The sequence below is a fragment of the Podarcis melisellensis genome (genome assembly GCF_964234715.1).
Source record: "Podarcis melisellensis genome assembly, chromosome: 2".
NCBI classification, from domain to species: Eukaryota; Metazoa; Chordata; class Lepidosauria; order Squamata; family Lacertidae; genus Podarcis; species Podarcis melisellensis.
Window position 1 is genome coordinate 31,441,121 of NC_138529.1, and position 19,660 is coordinate 31,460,780.

Consider the following 19,660-nt stretch of genomic DNA (forward strand, 5'->3'; position numbering starts at 1 on the left):
TTTCTGCTTCTCATACAGTTCAGCATTGTGGCCGTACGTCTGCCACGTTAGACCGCTGAAGTCCCCTCTGACTCCTCCCCTCTTCCGCACCAACTTAATAGCCTGGCTCTAGACCACCTCTTCCTCTCCTTTCTTTTCCGCAGGGTCTTCCTGCCCCCCTGGGTTCCCTCTCTCCGTGACTCGCCTGAGGCTGAATCCTCTGCCGCCTCTTCCCCCCTCTTTCTGGCTTTAGGGCCGGGCTCCTCCCCTGAGCTCTCTCCACTTCCGCGCGCCTCTACGTTTGAACTTGGCGCGCGTACGTTGCTGCTGACCTTTCTTTCGACCGCTACACCACCCCCTGCTCTGCTCTCCACCCTTTCCGGCTGAACACCCTGCTCCAACCCCCTCTCTCTGTTCTCTCCTAATCCTGCTCCCTCCGAGAGGCTGACGACTCCACCCCCTTTACTCCGTTCCGGCTGAGACGTCTCTTGCTTCCTCTGTCTTCCACTGGGCTCCTCTCCGCTTCTCCCTTCTCCTCCCCTTTGCTTGATTAAGGTAACCCCCTTTTGAGAATCCTCTGACTCGCTGCTCAGACTCGTGGATTCCCTCAGAATTCCGTCATCTTCTTCCTCATCCTTCTGCCCCTCCTCCCACTCGCTCTCCGTCTCCTCTGTCATCTCCTCCTCTCTCCCAGAAACCCTGACAACAATGTTCAAATATCACCTGCTGCAAATCAACATGGTCAGATGGTGCTCTTTGTGGACTGCTTAAGGGAAGTCATGAGATGTTAAATTTGCTGTGAGCTGGAAGCACATTGTTTCAGTACAGCTTTAAAAATCTACAGAGATTTGGCTGTTGACTTCAATAAGTGATGGGCTGCATCCATCTAATAAATTGAATAGATTCCTCCTTCTCTTGAATTTATAACCCTGTCAAATCACGTGAAACTCAGCAGAAAACAAAAGTAACACTTGGGTCAAGAGATTTTCTTAATTATTAGCAACAACGCCACCAAAACAGAACTCTCCCCACCCCCCAGAGGACAGCTAAGATTAAAATCCAGTTAAAAATGCATGCCTGTCACTTAATCATCCCAACGATTGTTTCCAAAAGTGGAAAAAGGTCTTTAGCAGCAAAAACGGATAGCTGCACAGAGTGATGAAATGCAGTAACGGAATGTGAGGTGCAGCAGAGCTACCCTCCCGACAACAGCGTTGCTGCTGCTTCCCTGGATGGGGTTAGGCGGCGGCAGCAAGGTCAGGTCAGTGAGAGTGCAGTGGGGAGGGAAGCGCTGCTGCCAATGCAGTACTCCCACTGGTATATGTGTGCAGCCCTGACTTTGCTGCCATGCTGCCCCATCCAGTGATACCAGCTTGGAAGGGTGTTTCCACCTCATCACACGACGTGCTTACAGATGGGAATGTAGAGTGAAAGGAGGAAGGCTGTCTAAAGAACTAGTAAGTGTGCAGAGTCTGGGAGACCAGAACTCAGAAAATAAGGAGTCTAGCTAACTACGCAAGAGGCAGAAGCTCTTCCCCCTTTTTCTCCCAGCCCCACCCAGAACCTTTGGAAAGGTCTGCTCATGCTTTTGGAAGGGCTTTAGCTCAGTGGTAGAGCACAAGCTTTGCAGGTTCAATTCCTGGCAGCTGTAGGAAATGCTCCTGCCTGAAACCCTGCGTCAACAGTACCCATCTAGAGGGACCAAGAGTCTGATAGGTATGAGGCAGTTTCTTATGTTCCTTTTGTTTAAAAAAAACACACAAAAAACTGCATTCCTCACCTTTGGGTCCCTAGATGTTGTTGGACTACAACTCCCATCATTCCTAGCCAGCATGGCTAGTGGTCAGGGATGATGGGAGCTGTAGTTCAAGAACATCAGGGGACCCAAGTTTGAGGAAGGCTGCATCAGAGCAGTAAGTCTATCTTTTTCATAAAGCCAAATTCCATGCTTCAAAAACTTATCTGACAGTACAAGGGTAATTTGCAGATTATCACAATCATGTTATTTCGTGACATTTTGAACGGAGGGCATATGATTAAGTCCCCCCCCCCAGCCATTTTCTCTCATTAGGCACAAAACTCTGCCCTTATCTGCAGTCAGTGTGTGTGTGTGTGTGTGCACACGCGCCGCATCTTACCGTTTTAAACCTGCTCAGCACAGACAGTACAATGTAGCCTCGGTTGTTGCATTTTAGATAAAGGAGATATAAGGGCAAGATGCACCAAAGATAGAAGCACGGCACCCACGCCACAACAGTCATCTGGAAACATGGTGTTAGGTCTGGGCTGTCAGTGTGCAGCGTAAGGTTGGGATCCTGGAAAGGATAGGGAAAGCATTAGTGAACACAACAGGGATACTGACTGCTCCAAGCCTCTATCACAAACCAGCAAAGAGCTGAGTGACTCTGACATGTTCCCCCCCCCCCCGAAGGAAATGCAAAGCCAAATATCCGAGCACTTAACGCCCTCTGAGCCTACTTGTACCATAATGCAACAATTCACCATATCAGCCCACATTCTCTAATGCAACACAATGCACTCTTTCATCTCAGCCCTGACACACCTGATAACCTCCTGCCTTTTCATATCTCTGAGTGGAACTAGTTATACACACACACTCTCTCTCATGTGTAGCTGACTGCCTCTGCCACTTAATAAGTACTATAATATGAAACCAGCCTGGGGTACCTTAAACATTTTTTTCTCGCCCTAATGGAAGACTATTCAAGGTCTTTCTTAATCACCCAGAGCATATTGTGATATCACAGTGAGATGGAGACCTATGAAGATCCTCAGATGATGCTCACTTCTGGCACTTACTTTATTTTCATCATTTATTACATTTTTATCCGACCTTCCCGTCAAAGAGATGCACGTGGTTCTTCCACTCTCCATTTTATCCTCACAACAACCCCGTGAGGTAGGTTAGGTGGAGAGACAGTGAATGACCCAAGGCTGCCCCATGAGTGCTGAGTGGGGATTTGGACCACAGTCCCATCTGGCCTGGTCTGACACCCTAGCCACCCCACTGACCTTTCATGGTACTAAACTAACTCCTCATCATGAGGTCAACTTCCTCTGACTCCATCACACAGAGCAGGAATGAGGAACCTGTGGCCCTCCAGATGTTGGCCCTTCAAATTCCATAATCCCTGACCATTAGTCATGCTAGCTAGGGCTGATGGAGATTGGAGATTGAACATCGGGAAGGCCACAGATCCCCACAGCCTTGATGTAGATGATGCATTTTTTAAAAAAATACAATGGGGTAGAACTTTCTGCTAAATTGATGCTAGTTAAGTCCAATCCTATTAGAAGCCACTGGCTACAATCTGCTCATGGGTGGATTTTCTTGCACCCTGGGCAATGTTGCCCAACCCCTTAAATTAGAAATGAGAGTATATATGCCAGTTACACCTAAGCACTGTGGTTGGACAATTAAATAATTAAAAGGCTCTTATGAGCAACCAAATACTGACACTCCCGGCAACTCTATTCTGACCTTTCAGTCAACCTCTGCTCTGACCAATCTATTTTGCTACATTTTCCTCCTCCCCAACATCCTGTTTGATTCAATGGAAGAAATAGTCCTGCTCTATTCTGCCTTGGCCAGACCACACCTGGAATAAAGTGTCTAGTTCTGGGTGCCACGATTCAAGAAGGATGTTGACAAGCTGTAACATGTACAGAGGAGGGCAACCAAGGTGATCAAAGGTCTGGAAACAAAGCCTTATGAGGAACATTGGGCTTGTTTAGCCTGGAAACCAGGAGACTGAGAGGAGATATGATAACGAACTTAAAATATCTAAAGTGGTGTCCCATGGAGGATGGAGCAAGCTTGTTTTCTCCTGCTCGGGGTGGTAGGACATGAACCAATGGCTTCAAGTTACAAGAAAGGTGATTCTGACTAAACACCAGGAAGAACTTTCTGACAGTAAGAGCTGTTCGACAGTGGAACAGACTCCCACAAGAGGTGGTGCATTTCAGGGGGTTGGACTAGATGACCCTTAGGGTCCCTTCCAACTCTACAATTCTATTATTCTTTCATTTCTCCCATCCCGCAGAACTCTGACTGCACCTCCAGCATCAACTCCAGGACTTCCTGGGTACCAGATGAATACCTTCCCAACCCTTTGGGAATCTCTTCAAGCTCCTCCCACCCTGCTTCCTGATTTAACCAGTGCCTCCAAGATATCTCCATGGGACTCATGACAGTGAATATAGTGGGTGAGTGGCATGTATAAAAGGATTCCTCGCTCTGTTCTGCCCCAATGTGGCTAAAGGAAAAACATGATGGGAGTTACAATTCACAACCTTTGGAGGCGCACCACATTGGCTACCATTGGTGTAAGGACTCCCATCTCTTGACCATGAGGGAGAGAACTATGAGAAGTCAGCTCTGCAAACGAGGGTGAATTTAAAACCTACTAGCTTAACTCTCTCATAACCATAAATAAATCCTCCTTTACTTCCCTCTCCTCCAGTGAAGGTGAAAGGAACAGGAACAGAACAGGCTTTAGATACACCCCTTGTTTACAGTGCCATTTGCACTTCCAAGTGGAACTAATTGCACAGGGTATAGGCTCCTTCCTCTGTCTCCATTTCTATCACCACAGGGATTCGCAGTTGTGCTACAGGAGGTGGCATACCAGGAATGCCACAGGTTCACTACAAGTCAGCCTTTGGAAGTCTCAATGAAGGTGCATGAGGAGGAGGAAGAGAGGGAGATCATTCCCTTTCCTCAAGCCTGTACTGTATACTTAACATTCCTGGAATAATTAAGAAGATCAAAAATGACTAACTATCCTGATTTCAGCTGGATATGTGCAAGAAGAAAAACAGGGTTGTCCACTGTTAGTGAACTTGTGTGTTACAAGGATATATTTTTTTTAAGTGACTGTTAAAAGCTATCAATGATACTCTGCTACATTACTAAGCCAAAAGAGGACAAATAAAGTTTAAATTAGATGAAAACCATATCACCAACTTCATTAAACAAAAAGAGAGCCAACTCAGCAACAAGACAAGAAATACACACAATTTGTTCTCAATCCTTTATCTTAACGGTTGGGATATTTACGCAGCGTTTATGTTATTTGCACAATAATCAAGGTTATTAATACTCCATTATATTGTTATTATGGGTTGGTTGGATGCAACTAACTAGTCTCACTAGCAGAAGCCAGCACAATGACTTTTACTAGCACAATGCGCCTTCTCCCCCATCTTCCCCCTGCACCACCCATTTGGGTTGGGAGAACCCTAAGTAAACCTCCTTTGCAGAATGCATTTAATTGGCAGAAAGATGCATGCACGGGACTTCTGCAAGATGGGCTTAATGACTTGTTCAGAAGCATTTCAATCATAGTCTGCCTGCATGCCCCTGACTGAAGCTAATAAGGGCAGGAAGAGGAAAAATGCAAAATATACCAGTAGACTAAGGGCTGCTTCATATACTATGCTGGAAAACACATATGTTTCATATATAGTAAATACAACTAGGAACCAGGGTCAACTGGGAGATCCCTGCAACACATTACATATCACACATATTTTAGTCATGTGCTTTAGAACACCAAACATTACATTTTAAGGTGTGTGCAATGTGGAAACATGGCAAAAATGCAATGCAATATTTTTTTCTTAACAGTGGGGCAGTAGTCAAGGCTTGCAGTGACATTTCACAGTAAACAAGCTGCTAACCACACTTAGTGCACACCTGTGAGTCAATTATACACATTAGTCTCTTGGCATTCCTAAAAATCAATGCTAAACCTCTGCTAGGTAATAATTTTGGGAAGCGCTCACACATTTTGGAGCAAGACCCTGAAAAGGCAGTTTGTCCTTCATTCTTATTTTGCCCACACATGCTCCATTGATTTCTAAGTGCCAACCGCCTGACTCATTTCCTTCAGAAACTTGTGCATGCAAATAAAACCAGGTCACAGATAAGAACATTATACCTTAATGCCTGAAATGGCATTGTCACAGCCTTACTTACTGAAGGCAGAGGTGGGTGGTAAAGAACAGTTGGGTTGCTGTAAGAACAAGCTCAGCCTTTTCTAAAATACTGTGTGTGCACGCGCATGTGTGCGTAGGATGTACATAGGTACATGTCCAGTTTGTACATATATGCTTTGGACCATAAAGAAGACGTTAACACCACAGTGTTTCCTATTATTTTGAAAACCCCCACACACCCAACCACAGAAATGGAAGCCCATGAAGACCGTGTGGCAAAGGCTTCCAGTGTATAGCAGCATGCACTCAATCCCCAAGCACAAGGAAGTGCTTGTGGGGAAACTGAAATACCCACTTCATACTCTTCAGCTTCCCTCACTTGGAAAGAAAGCTATGAATGACAACCGAGACTAGTCACTAATACCCTGCCATTAACAAAACTGATGACACTTAGCAATTGTGTATGTTTGTTCTGACTGAACTGTGTTTGTCAACAACAATAAATTGTTGATAATAATCACCACCAACTAAGTTGGACAAAAGCACTCTTGGCCGCACCCATCACCTGGGATTCCAGGTTCAAGGTCAGATCCAAAAGCACCCTCCCAAACTGAACCTGAGTTTTGAAGTGGTTTGCTATTCCATCTCAAACAGGTTGGAATTCTATCCCCAAATCGGTAGTTCTTTCCATCTCCATCTTGTTTGGATGAAGTGCCAATTCGCTTGCCGTCATCCAGCACATTACTGACACCAAGCAATGGTCCAGCATCTCAGCAACCTCCTTGGAATTTGATAGAATGAAGAAATAGAGATTGGTGTCAGCCACATACTGGTGACTCCACACTCTATTTCTCCTGATGATCTCTCTCAATAGTTTCATGTAGATGTTCAGCAGCATGGGAGAGAAGTTGGAACCAGGAGAAGTGCCATAGGTCAATAGCCCTATGTCAAACTGGTATTTTCCAGCATCACCTTCCAGGAAGGTTTGGGAGCAGAACAAGACCCTGCCCCTTTAGAATCATCCCATCCAGGTGGTCCAAGAAATGCTACTGAAAGCCATTGAGAGGTCCAGCATAACCAACAGGAATGGACTTGACATTCTAGTCCCTGCCGTAGATCATCCACCAGGGGGGACCAAGGCTGTCTCAGTCCCATAACCAAACATGAAGCTGGGCTAAACGAGATAAGCTGCTTCATCCAGGAAAACCTGGAGCTGAGAGGCCACCACATACTTGAGCATCTTACTCCTGAATGAAATAATAGAAAATGCAACAAATGGTGCTTTTGAATGTGGCTGCACATCTTCATTCACAAAAAAGGATGCATCTAGTCAATTCAAAAAGACGTTGACTGAGAAACACAACGCAGCTGAGATGTGTATGTAGATGCACATTCACCTCCACTGGCAGTACATGATAGATTTCTCTTGCTGGATTTGGGCAGTTTATTGAGGGATGGAGGCAGAAACGAAAGAAACTTAATGTACGGAAAGTCAGTCCATTTACTTCTCTCCATTGCTAGTGCTCTAGAGATCTTGTCATGTCTAAAATGTCCCATTGCCTAAAGTACTTAATGGGCAAAACAAACCTATCCCATTGTTTCCTATTAAACTTGCTGGATTGAATGATCAAACTGGTATAGAAATGTAGGAAACCTGGGGCCATGGAGTAACCTCTTTTCAATTTTGGGCTAAGAAACTTTGCGCTAAGCCAGCACAAAATAGGCACCTTCTGTTTCTATAATTCCCCTGTCATCTACATCATACAGGCCTGCTCATTAGCAATAAGAGAGGCTGTTGTGCTCCAAGAAAACCATTGGCAAGAAGCATCAATACTGCTTGGATGATCAGCCCACCTGGCAGGTGATAAGAGTGATCAAGCCAGACAGATGGATTTTCTTTGCCTTGCCAACATCACAACCAGTGGGTGGTGAATTATGTGCCAATACAGTATCCAAAAACCACAGACCATTTAGTGTAACTCAAGTGGCTTGAACAGCCTTTGAAACATTCGTTCCAAGTGCTGACAACGTTAATCAAATTGTACACCCAATCTTACGAAGAGCATTTGAAGGGAGTAAAAAATAAATATGATAGAGGTTCGAACAACACAATTTGGTGGAATATTGCAATGAGAATCTACTCTGCACAAACACTGCAAATATGTTCAAGTGTAAATCTGATTCATCTAACTGAGCTTGACTAATTTACATAGGACTGTAATTGGCATGCCATGAAGTTTGTTGATTGAAACCCTAACTTGGATTTTAACATCTGGCCATGGCACATGGATAGGCACTCCAACCTACAGATTATTAGTATTATTATTAACTTAATTGCAAGTAACTCTGTTGCTGTCACACATATTTCTAGTGCTATAGAACAAGGTTTCTCACTCACAACAGCAGAATTAAAAAGCACTAAAAAATTATGGCTTAAAAATAAGATTTATTCTGCAATAAGGGACATAAAGCAACCCAGCTAGAAAATATTTTATTCCCTACTGTGTTTTGATATAATAGCCAATAAGCTGATAGTTCTGGATGCTGACTCAGCATCCTCAATGCTGATTAAAAGGCTACAGTTAGCAGCACTTGATAAAGGGTGGGGGGAGGAATCCTCTGCCTGGACCACGGGGGGGGGGGGAATCTCAAGCCCAGGGACCAAATTCCAGCCCTCTCTGTTTTGCCTCTGGGACTCTCGAGACCACGCTCCACACCTTTTCTCCCTTGGGGCCACCCACGGGCCTTGCTCCACACCCTTCTTGTGTGCTTTTACCTTGCTGGAACACGTTCTTGAAGTCTGATAATCCCTCCCACTTGCCTGAATGGAGGAACAAAAGAGGTGCATGTGTAGAATGCACAGTGTAAACATTGAAAGAACCTGTGGGAGAGAGGCCTTCTGCAAAGTACTGTGTCCCAAAGCATTTTCAGCAGTAATTTTTGGCAGGCAAAACACTTCATATAAGCATTGTTAAGTTCAAGCATTTTAGTCTCTCTCTCTCTCTCTCTCTCTCTCTCTCTCTCTCTCTCTCTCTCTCTCTCTCTCTCTCGTGTATCTATATATATATATTAATGTGATGTGATGTGATATAAAAATTGCCCACACAGTGTGGTTAGTTGTTACATAATCATCTCAGGATATTGAAGTGAGCCCCAAAGCAAATGGAAAAAAAAATATCTTAATATAATTCGATTGCACCAGGCCAAGTTTCTGCCCTGGATCCTTGCAAGAGATTTTTATAAGTAATAAACAACTCATTTGTGGCCTAAAAGGGTACTGAGGCTATACAGTTCCAAAGAAGTAAACTGATTAATGATTTCCTCCACCCCTTCCTTGCACAGGCCGCATGGTCAACTGAGGCCACAGCACAGGTGGCTCCATGCAAAGCAAGAAGATCTGTAGGTGTTACTCACTTACAAGACTTAGCTTTCGTTGAAGACTTTTTTGTACAGACTTTTTATGCACAAAAGCTGGAGAAGAGCATAATCCAGCTAGGAACTGCATTCTGATCTGCAAACAAGTCTGGGAGTGTCAGGTGCAAAAAATGGATCAAACATCTTCCTTCTCCACCCCATGGCAACTAGCAGCATGGGTGCACAATTTCTGCCTGAGAAATGCATTCTGAATGTGCTCCAAAAGACTCTGCCCAAGATGCCTGAAACATCGACCACAGAAGATAGCAACTACTGCGGGGGGGGGAGGGGGGGAGAGAAGGAAATAATTACAGTATATACAGTTAATCTCATTCATTATACAAATGAATTCTGACCTGATGCAAATTTCCCACCAAAATTGTTAGGCAGTGATGTAGATAGGGTATGGAACTGGTCTTGCAACAAACTAAGGATTGTGTTGGAAGTAGTTTGCTACTTCCCAAAATGATTGCGCCAATATGACTAACAAATCCACAACAGTACAGAAATGCAAAAGCCTATTCAGCATGCAGAGGCAGTTTCAACATACCTCATCCTCATCAAAGTTACTTTATGCAACATGTTGGTACCAAATTAATGATGTGGGAATTCTGAAGCTCTGTTGTTTTCCTTTACTGCTTTTCACTATTGCCCAAGCAGAATTTTGCTGGGTCTGGTATAACCTTGCAACACCTCTTTCTTCTCTTCCCACAGTTTCATTGCTCAAACTCCAGGATTGATTGGTGTCCTTTAACTTCTAATAGTTCTCTTGTTTTAAGTTGTTGTTTGTTTGTTTTACATTTCTGGCTACTTGATTTGTATTTATGATCAGATATGCCAGTATTACATGGACATGTGTTCTGGAACATGTCCAGCACAAGGCAGATAGGATGGCGAGGGCTTTTGAAAACCCTATGGGGAATGGTTGAAAGAGCTGGGGATGTTCAGCTTGGAGAAGAGAAGGTTAAGTGGGGGTACGATGGTCATCTTTGAATGCCTGAAGCAATGTCACATAGAAGATATTCTCTGTTTCTCCAGAGGGCAGGACCAAGGGATTGCAGGGAAGTAAATTTCAGCTAAATGTTCAATTAATGAGTTCTGTCAGTAGAAGCCCTGCACAAATATTTCTGCTTATACAATGGGGCTTTCCCCCTGTGCTCCTTGTACCCCCATAATTGACTTGGGATGTGTGTGTTGTGAGAACCCACAGAACAGCATGCAGAGGGAGGAAGGGGATTCTTCCACCTGTCAAGTTGAAAAGCAGGTGTTGCTGGAATTATTTCTATAGCTGTGCACTGAATTCTTCCCCTAGGCTGTGTACATTTGTTGTTGTTTAGTTGTTTAGTCGTGTCTGACCCTTCGTGACCCCATGGACCAGAGCACGCCAGGCACTCCTGTCTTCCACTGCCACCCGCAGTTTGGTCAAATTCATGCTGGTAGCTTCGAGAAGACTGTCCAACCATCTCATCCTCCGTCGTCCCCTTCTCCTTCAGCCCTCCATCTTTCCCAACATCAGGGTCTTTTCCAGGGAGCCTTCTCTTCTCATGAGGTGGCCAAAGTACTGGAGCCTTAGCTTCAGGATCTGTCCTTCCAGTGAGCACTCAGATCTGATTTCCTTCATTATGGATAGGTTTGATCTTCTTGCAGTCCATGGGATTCTCAAGAGTCTCCTCCAGCACCATAATTCAAAAGCATCAATTCTTTGGCGATCAGCCTTCTTTATGGTCCAGCTTTCACTTCCATACATCACTACTGGGAAAACCATAGCTTTAACTATATGGACCTTTGTCGGCAAGGTGATGTCTCTGCTTTTTAAGATTCTGTCTAGGTTTGTCATTGCTTTTCTCCCAAGAAGCAGGCGTCTTTTAATTTCGTGACTGCTGTCACCATCTGCAGTGATCAGTACCTTTAAAGCACATGCCCCCACCCTCTAAGAATTCTGTTCACTGTAGTTTGTTAAGGGCTGCTAGGACTTGTAACTCTCTGAGGGGTAAAACTAAAGGCGCCAAAATTATTTGAGGGGAAAATGTGCTTCAAATGGTATAGTCTGTATTGTACGCAGCCCAAGAGATAAGCAACTCATTGTTCAGAATACTGCTTCTTCACATCTAACCCTGCTTCTAACTCCACCCTATATAGAAGCAGGCATATTTGCATCAGCATCTCCAACCATCACCTTGCAGAACAGGAGCAGCACCTTTCTTGAAAGAGAAAGGCAACTATAGGTCAAGCCTAGAAAAACGGTCTACTCTGGGGGTGGCAGTTGAATTAGCTCGTGGATTTACCAAACAAGAAGAGGCACTTGCTGTTTTGATCAGAAGGCCGCTTGTAAATTAACTTTCACAGAAGCCAGTCATTTCATCTAGAACTTTCTGACCTCACAGGATTCCTGAACAGTTAAGCAATCCTTTCTCTTGGGATGATCAACAATGTATTTAAAAATTGAAATGCACCTAATAAATGTCATTTCAGTCATTTCATCTAGAACTTTCTGACCTCACAGGATTCCTGAACAGTTAAGCAATCCTTTCTCTTGGGATGATCAACAATGTATTTAAAAATTGAAATGCACCTAATAAATGTTGGTTACATAATTTCCTGGTTGTTCTGTATGCAGTTCTTGGCAACAGTGTTTATGGGGAAAGCTCTTCCTATTTACTAACACCTTTGCTTTTTTAGGTACTTCTCTAGGGTGAAAATTTCTAAATTAATCAGGAAATTTAGTTTAAATCTAAGATTGCTGTGAAAGAGATGTTCAGTAGGGGACTCCACCACTTTCCACTCACGTCAATAGGGGTTCAGCTCTGGTGTTTGTTTTGCTTTCATTATATTGTGAGGTCATTACAAACATACACTCTCTGTACGACTTCTTTAGCTCTTGATGACTGAACACAAAGAGTGCTCACTAATGGTTCATCATCATTCTGGGGGGAAAGTGACAAGTGGGGTGCTACAGGGTTCTGTCCTGTGCCTGTTGTTTGTTCAACATCTTTATAAATGACTTGGATGAAGGTCTTGAGATGATGCTCAGCCAATCTGCAGATGCTACCAAACTGGGAAGGGCAGCTAATGCTGCAGAAGACACAATTAGGATTCAATTTGACCTTAACAGAATGGAGAAGGAGTCAAAACCAACAAAATGAATTCCAATAGGGACAAATGAAAGGTTCTGCACCTAGGCAGGAAGAAATATGAGATGGGCTTGGCTTGCCAGTAGTACATGTGAAAAGGATCTTGGGGGTCTTAGGAGACCACAAGCTTAACATGAGTCAAGAGTGTAATGCAGCAGCAAAAAATATAATGCTATTCTAGGCTACATCAACAGAGATATAGTGTCCAGATCAAGGAAAGCAATAGTTCCACTCTATTCTGCCTTGGTCAGACCACACCTGGAATACTGTGTCCAGTTCTGGGCACCACAATTTAAGAAGGATGTCTACAAGCTGGAAGCTGTGCACAGGAGGGCAACCAAGATGGCCAATGGTCTGGAAACAAAGCCTTACGGGGAACTGTTGAGAGAGCTGAGTATGTTTAGCTTGGAAAAGAGGAGACTGCAAGGAGATATGATAGCCATCTTCTAAAGGGCTGTCACATGGAAGATAGAGGAAGCTTCTTTTCTCCTGCTCCGGGGCTAGGACTTGAACCAGTGGATTCAAGTTACCGGAAAGGAAACTCCAACTGAACGTCAGAAATGCCTTTCTGACAGTAAGAGCTGTTCAACAGTGGAACAGATTGCCATGAGAGGTGGTGGACTCTCCTTCACTGGAGATTTCTATAAGCAGAGGTTGGGTGGCCATTTGTTATGGGCCCTTTAGTTGAGATTCCTGCATATCAACGGTTGGACTAGAATATCCTTGGGGTCCCTTAAAATTCTATGACTCTAAGACAGGTTTTTATTAAGCAGATACAAAGAGGGGAGAGCTGCCCTTCTATTTCTAGACAGAACAGCCTTTGCAGAATCTACTTTTTGTGTTACCGGCTCCATTGCTTTCCAGTCTGACATACTAAAACCAAGAAAGCGTTTAAAGCTTGCACAAAACTGTTGGGCCCAATATGAGGCTAGCTCCCACTAGCCTGCAGTATACTATTGGCATAAGAAACTTTTATGTGCATTAAACAAATAATAATGTGGCTGTCAGTGTCAACATGAAGTACAACACCACAGATCAAGACACTCCCTAAACAGGGGCAAAGGTAAAAGGGATTTTTCTCATGTTCCTTTTGAAAAGCATCATCTTCTTATTTTTAAGACACTCCCTTTAGCCAGCAGCTTACTATCTAGCTTTGGAACCAGAGTGGTGGTTCTTCTGAGGGTTGAACTAAGACAGAAAAGACCTAGGTTCAAATGTCTACACAGCCGTGAAGCTCACTGGATGACCTAGATCAGTCACTATTGCTAGGCCTAATCTACCTCACTGCTTTGTTGTAAGGGTAAAAGTGCATGGGGGAACCTTGCCCACCACCCTGAGGAAGTGAGAGATAAAAATGATAGTAAGTACAGTGGTACCTCGGTTTAAGAACAGTCTGGTTTAAGAATGAATTGGTTTACAAACTCCGCAAAACCAGAAATAGTGTCTTGGTTTGAGAACTTTACCTCGGTCTAAGAACGGAATCCGAACGGTAGAAGGGCACCGGCAGCGGGAGGCCTCATTAGGGAAAGCGCTCCTCAGTTTAAGAACAGTTTAGGTTTAAAAACGGACTTCCAGAATGGATTAAGTTCGTAAACCAAGGTACCACTGCAAATAAATCTTAGGAGTAGTCCGAGCAGAGTGGTTACTCTTTAAGGAGGTGGAGAGTTTCCTCCAAACCAATAATGGAAATGAAACTAAAGTGTTTTGTTTTTGTTTTACTATGGATACCCAAAGAAGCCTCTTATTAAGAAACACGAACCACTCAACAGCACAGCACACAGTGTACATTTGAGAAGCACATACATATCTGTTAAAAGGTGAGGCAGCTTACTGCAAATTCACAGAGCACATGTGTAAGACTCCAAGAGTATTCCGTTAAGTGGCTAACAGAATGGACTTATCTTTGTGTTAAACTTCTGCTGGGCAGAAGTCAGTAGCTACAAAGTCTCTTTGAACCATCAGGCACAAAGAAACGTGGTGACATAATGAATTTACGCATTGTGGTTGGGCAACAGCTGACTTTCAGAAGGGCTGTGTTCCAGGACTGGTTGAATGTGGTACATGGGAGTATGATCTGCAATCAGTCCTACAATACACAGGATTGGAGCCACCCTTGTACAGTGGTACCTCAGGTTAAGAACTTAATTCATTCTGGAGGTCCATTCTTAACCTGAGGTACCATTTTAGCCTCCTGCTGCCGCCACACTGCCACCGCGCAATTTCTGTTCTCATCCTGAGGTAAAGTTCTTAACCTGAGGTACTACTTCCGGGTTAGCGGAGTCTGTAACCTGAAGCGTCTGTAACCTGAGGTACCACTGTACTGATATCATGTTACACCTACATCAATGCATTGAAACATTGAAACAATGCATATGCAAAGCATCACTTGCAATAGTAATTGCACGACATATTTATTTTGCATAAATAATTATGATTGCAAAATCATTGGATTTTTTTGTACAGACTTTCCTAGACTTAAATCTTTGAATGACAAAGATATCCTCCTTGATATCTGAAAAAGCCACTATAAAAGCATTGAAGAAACCACGAGAAAAGCTAGGTAAGCAATGCCAGCAATACATTATTCAGTAAAACCAGTTATTACAAAGCACTATACGGCAGTGGCCCTCTTGATGCTGCTGTGCTCAAACTCCCATCAGCTCCACCCAACATAATCAATGGTCAGGCATGATGGGAGTTACAGTCAGCCATAGGCTCTCCATCCATGCTATACCGTTATAGCATGCCTCCAGGGCAATACATCACGAACTTGCTTCTGCAAATCAGTGACCTACCATGGACACAAAATATACACAAATGTACATGTATATATTTCCACAGATAACCATTTCTACAGCACACAAAAATTTAGGCTATGAACCAAAATATGCTAATTAGGGCAAAACTCCCATTGAACTCAACAAGACTATATAATAAAGCATTTAAATTTTGGACAAAAGTGCAAGAAGATTCTCTTCTCCTGAAAAATGCTCAGCCTTACTCGGTTTTGTAATTTGTGTCAGTCTCCATTTCATTCCTCTGGGGCACAATGTACCTGACAGAGTGAGTCTGCATGTCTGCTCAGAGGTAAAAGCCCATTGAACACAATGGTGCTTCCAGCCAAGTACATAGGTCTAGGAATGCAGCCTGTGATACTTCCATTTCTGTGGAGGGAACAATGAATTGCTGCACAATAAACAGCTGTATAACAATACAGTGGTACCTCGGGTTACACACGCTTCAGGTTACATACGCTTCAGGTTACACACTCCACTAAGCCAGAAATAGTGCTTCAGGTTAAGAACTTTGCTTCAGGATAAGAACAGAAATCGGGCTCAGGCAGCGCGGCGGCAGCAGGAGGCCCCATTAGCTAAAGTGGTGCTTCAGGTTAAGAACAGTTTCAGGTTAAGAATGGACCTCTGGAACAAATTAAGTACTTAACCCGAGGTACCACTGTATGCTTTGGTTTCCCCCCCCCCCAAAAAAAAGCAGGACCCAAGTATCAACATACATCTTCCAGTGGATATAGATATTCTCCAGGGCTGGAATGAGTAAGACTCCAACTTTGAAGAAACAGCCACATGCTCTAACAGCCTCTAGCAATTGCCTTGCTCAAGCTTGTGTATTGGTTTTGCCCAGCATTACAATGGTGTGGCAGTTAAGGGATTGGAAAAATACCTGTCTAGTCAGGTTTGCAGCACCAGGGAGTAGCCTCACCTGCCCTTAGAAGTCAGTAGGGAAGAGGTTTTCTTTTTTTATTCCTATAAAAATGCAACTGTTTTTCGGTATGCCAGCAATGTGTCTGAGTGCTGAACACGTTCCCAAGTACTTTGCTTCATCGATTCACAGTGGGATTGAACGCACGTGCATCTGTGTGAGAAGTGCTGCTAGTTTTTAACCCGGCAGAAATATGCAAGCACGTGCCATTCATGGGTTTGAACCTGCCTCCGGCAAGTTTTTGTTTTGTCCCTCAATACACAGGGACTGTTGGCATCCATCTGTCTCGAAAGACAACGGAGGAGCGCGCCTTAAGGGGATGAATTGCAACATTTCATTTCGGGTCCACGCTTGTTTGATAATACGCTTAGAACTGAGAAAGATGATCCCCCAAACCCCATTATATTTTACTTGGAAGTTTTGGGATGCGTGAGGCAAGTCATCTCCGCGAGTTTCTGCCCTCCAGGTTGCGAGGTTTGGGTTCCACGTGTAAGCGTGACTGTGCTCATCTACGGCAAGGCTGCGCCTCCAACCAGGTCTGCTAACCCACATCACATAGCTCCTGCCTTTTCGCCCTCGGCAACCCCCCTCTGAGGAGTCTGCATCCCCGCGTCATGCTGCGGGTCCACACACACACCTCTTAACTCTTTCGCCCTCTTTTCGGGTGCCTTTCTCCACCCCAGACTCTGAAGGCAATCCACCCCCATCAAAAACAAGAACCCATCGGCAGGAGGAGAGTTGCGCATGCAGAAACTTAGGGACTTCCCTCCTCCCGACCTTTCCATGCCCCATCCCTTTAAAGTTCACTGAAGTGCCCGAAAGTTGCAGCCTGGCCATGCCCGATGCCCGCGCCTGTGTTTCATTAAATGATCGTCCTTTCTTGAAACAACAGACATGCTCTGAAGGCAGATGAGCGGAAACTCCCTTGACTTCCTTACTTATTTGGGGAAAACGAGAGGGATGCGCTGGCCTCCGAGGGCCACCGGGTGATCATGGATTGGCAGGCGGCGGCGGCGGCGAGGAGGGAGGAATGCTTACTTACCCAGAAACTGGATCCGCAGAAGGCGTCCATGGTGCAGCGGCCGGCCAGAGCAGTCTGGCGACCGTCCCTTTTCGCCGCGCTGCCTCCGCTTCTTTCTGAGCGGCTCCTGGCTCGCCTTCTGCTTCCCTTCCGCCACGCTAGGGCGGATGTTTGCCTCGCACGGAAAGGTGGGCGGGGAAGGGCTCGCCCAGGCAGTGCCGGCGCCAGGCTAAGCCGCGACAAGGCTGGGGGGGGGGGGTCTTTAACTGCTGCGCTCTTACTAAACTTCCCTTTTTGCGGACCAGCTCGGGCAAGGCCCGCGCCTGGATGGGAGCGCGCGCGCTCGCGCCGTAGGAGGGCGGTGGGTCGGGGGATGATCGGGCCTCGGCGTATGAGGGGAGCGAGGCCACAGAAGCCCGACCAGCTGCTGGGAGACTTGGGCCCCCTTGGGTGGCTGGGCGGTGCTCCGTGGTACACAGCAACACACCACCTTTTCCCTCTCTGCAGTGGGGCAGCTAGGGTTGGACCTCGAGCGAGGGGAGGGGGAAAGGTCCAAGGACCACCCACCCAGAGAGAGCGAGAGAGAGCCAGGTGATATGGATAGCTGCGAAAAGGCCCTTCCTCGACACCTGGGCCAACATGGGCATCCTGCCAGGGCCCATCAAACCTGGCTCTGGCTGCCACAGCATCCTTTTTAAAAAGCAGTTTATAGTTAGGGGACAGCTGGCTGGGCATGTACTTGGTTATACATACAGTGTTGTGAAGTGTTTTTTTTTGGGGGGGGGGCGGGTTCCCTTGGTGAAGGAGCCAGGCAAATTTGACAGCGAGTTAATGGGCTGTAAGTTCCTTAGTATAACAAAGGAAGTGGCTTTGTGCCAGAGGGCAAATAGGTGAACCCCACTCCCTCACCTGGCCATTAGCAAGAGTTGAGGTGTGTGTATGAGAGAGAGAGAGAGAGAGAGAGAGAGAGAGAGAGAGAGAGAGAGTGTGTGTGCTGGGCTGGAAGCTGACTGCCAGCAGAAGCCTGAGAGTGAGAGACATGCCTGATTTCTGCTTGAATCCAAGGCTGTGGCTATTGCAGAAGCAATACCTTCCGGGCTCTTAATGCTGTGTGCCCCTTCATAGTAGGCTCAGGTTGTTTATGTGTGTAAATAAAACAAATATTATACAGACACCACAGGCTCTGCTTCCCTTCATTTCAAAGAAACCAAACCCTGGGACCCCTGGAATCTTGTACCGCTCGAGATTGGGGATGGTGTACAACACACCATGTGTCTTCTCGTTCTCTCTCTCTCTCTCTCTCTCTCTCTTCCTACAACAAAACATACTGCTTATCCCCAAATATGCTTAGCATTGGAGAAGTTGAAGCCAATAGTGTAGCGCAAGGCCCCTCATGATAGTCACAACCAGGCCCCCTCACAGTTATGCCTCTTCTAAGATTATGCAACCTGGTAAAATTATACAGCAATCTTACACAGTTATCTGATACAGTGGTACCTCGGGTTAAGAACTTGATTTGTTCCGGAGTTCTGTTCTTAACCTGAAACTGTTCTTAACCTGAGGTACCACTTTAGCTAATGGGGCCTCCCGCTGCCGCCATGTGATTTCTGTTCTCCTGAGGTAAAGTTCTTAACCTGAGGTACTGTTTCCAGGTTAGTGGTGTCTGTAACCTGAGGTACCACTGTAATAACAATTAGGGCTGCCTTGCAAAGATTAATGCAGAACACCATGTGCAAAATCATTTAAAAGGACTCTGGGTATTGTGTACCTTGACACCCAGAGATGGATGCCATTTGCTGCTCTTCTTCGGGTGCCAGCCCTGCTTCTCCTAGGAGTATTGGAGCCAGCCGAGTGGCTTATGAGGGGGGGTGAGTGAACCAGAGATGACAGTGGCTGCACCTCCTGTTACTTGTTCACCTTTGCTTTCTCTGGACAGTGCAAGGGGGGGGGGGGGGAGACTGGGCCCTGTGATACTGCCAAGAGTAAAGGTTGTTGCCTCTGCTCTCTTGGTGGCATCACAGAGAAGATGAGGCCCAGCTTGTCCAGTCCACCCACTAAGGCTTCCAACGGGAGTCGACTGCATGTACAAGGAACAGTCTTTCCCCTCACTCACCTGCACTCTCTCGGTGGGTGGTAAGTCGAAGCATATTGGGTTCAGGGAGAAGGTTAAAAAGGAGGGTGACAATGGGCCACTCTCTTGCTCACTCAACTGCTTTCTTATGCTTGGCTTAACAGTTGAGCCCAACCTTCCTTGTTAGAAAAAAAAGAGGGAGGGTGAGCAAGCAGTTGTCACGGGCCTGAAGGGAAGGAGAAGAAATTTGACTTGGTTCACATTTTAATGCAAAACTTCCTAATCCACAGTTGGGGAAACAATGGGGAAACTGAAACTGTTGTTCTTAGAAAAATCACACTTCTCTGAATTTTGCAATGCAGTTTC

The 19,660-nt window shown here is 45.3% G+C and overlaps 1 protein-coding gene across 1 annotated transcript in view; it reads right to left on the reverse strand.

Annotated features, from left to right (window-relative positions):
* Window positions 1–17,401, reverse strand: part of ABCC3 (ATP binding cassette subfamily C member 3) — a 72,056-nt gene extending 54,655 nt beyond the window's left edge. The window contains exons 1-2 of the mRNA XM_081899539.1: window positions 17,245–17,401; window positions 2,118–2,294 (exon numbers count right to left, since the gene is read on the reverse strand). Coding sequence (XP_081755665.1) covers window positions 2,118–2,294; window positions 17,245–17,274 — 207 coding nt within the window. The 5' untranslated portion in view covers window positions 17,275–17,401. The remainder of the gene's footprint in view (window positions 1–2,117; window positions 2,295–17,244) is intronic.
* Window positions 17,402–19,660: the final 2,259 nt, after the last annotated feature.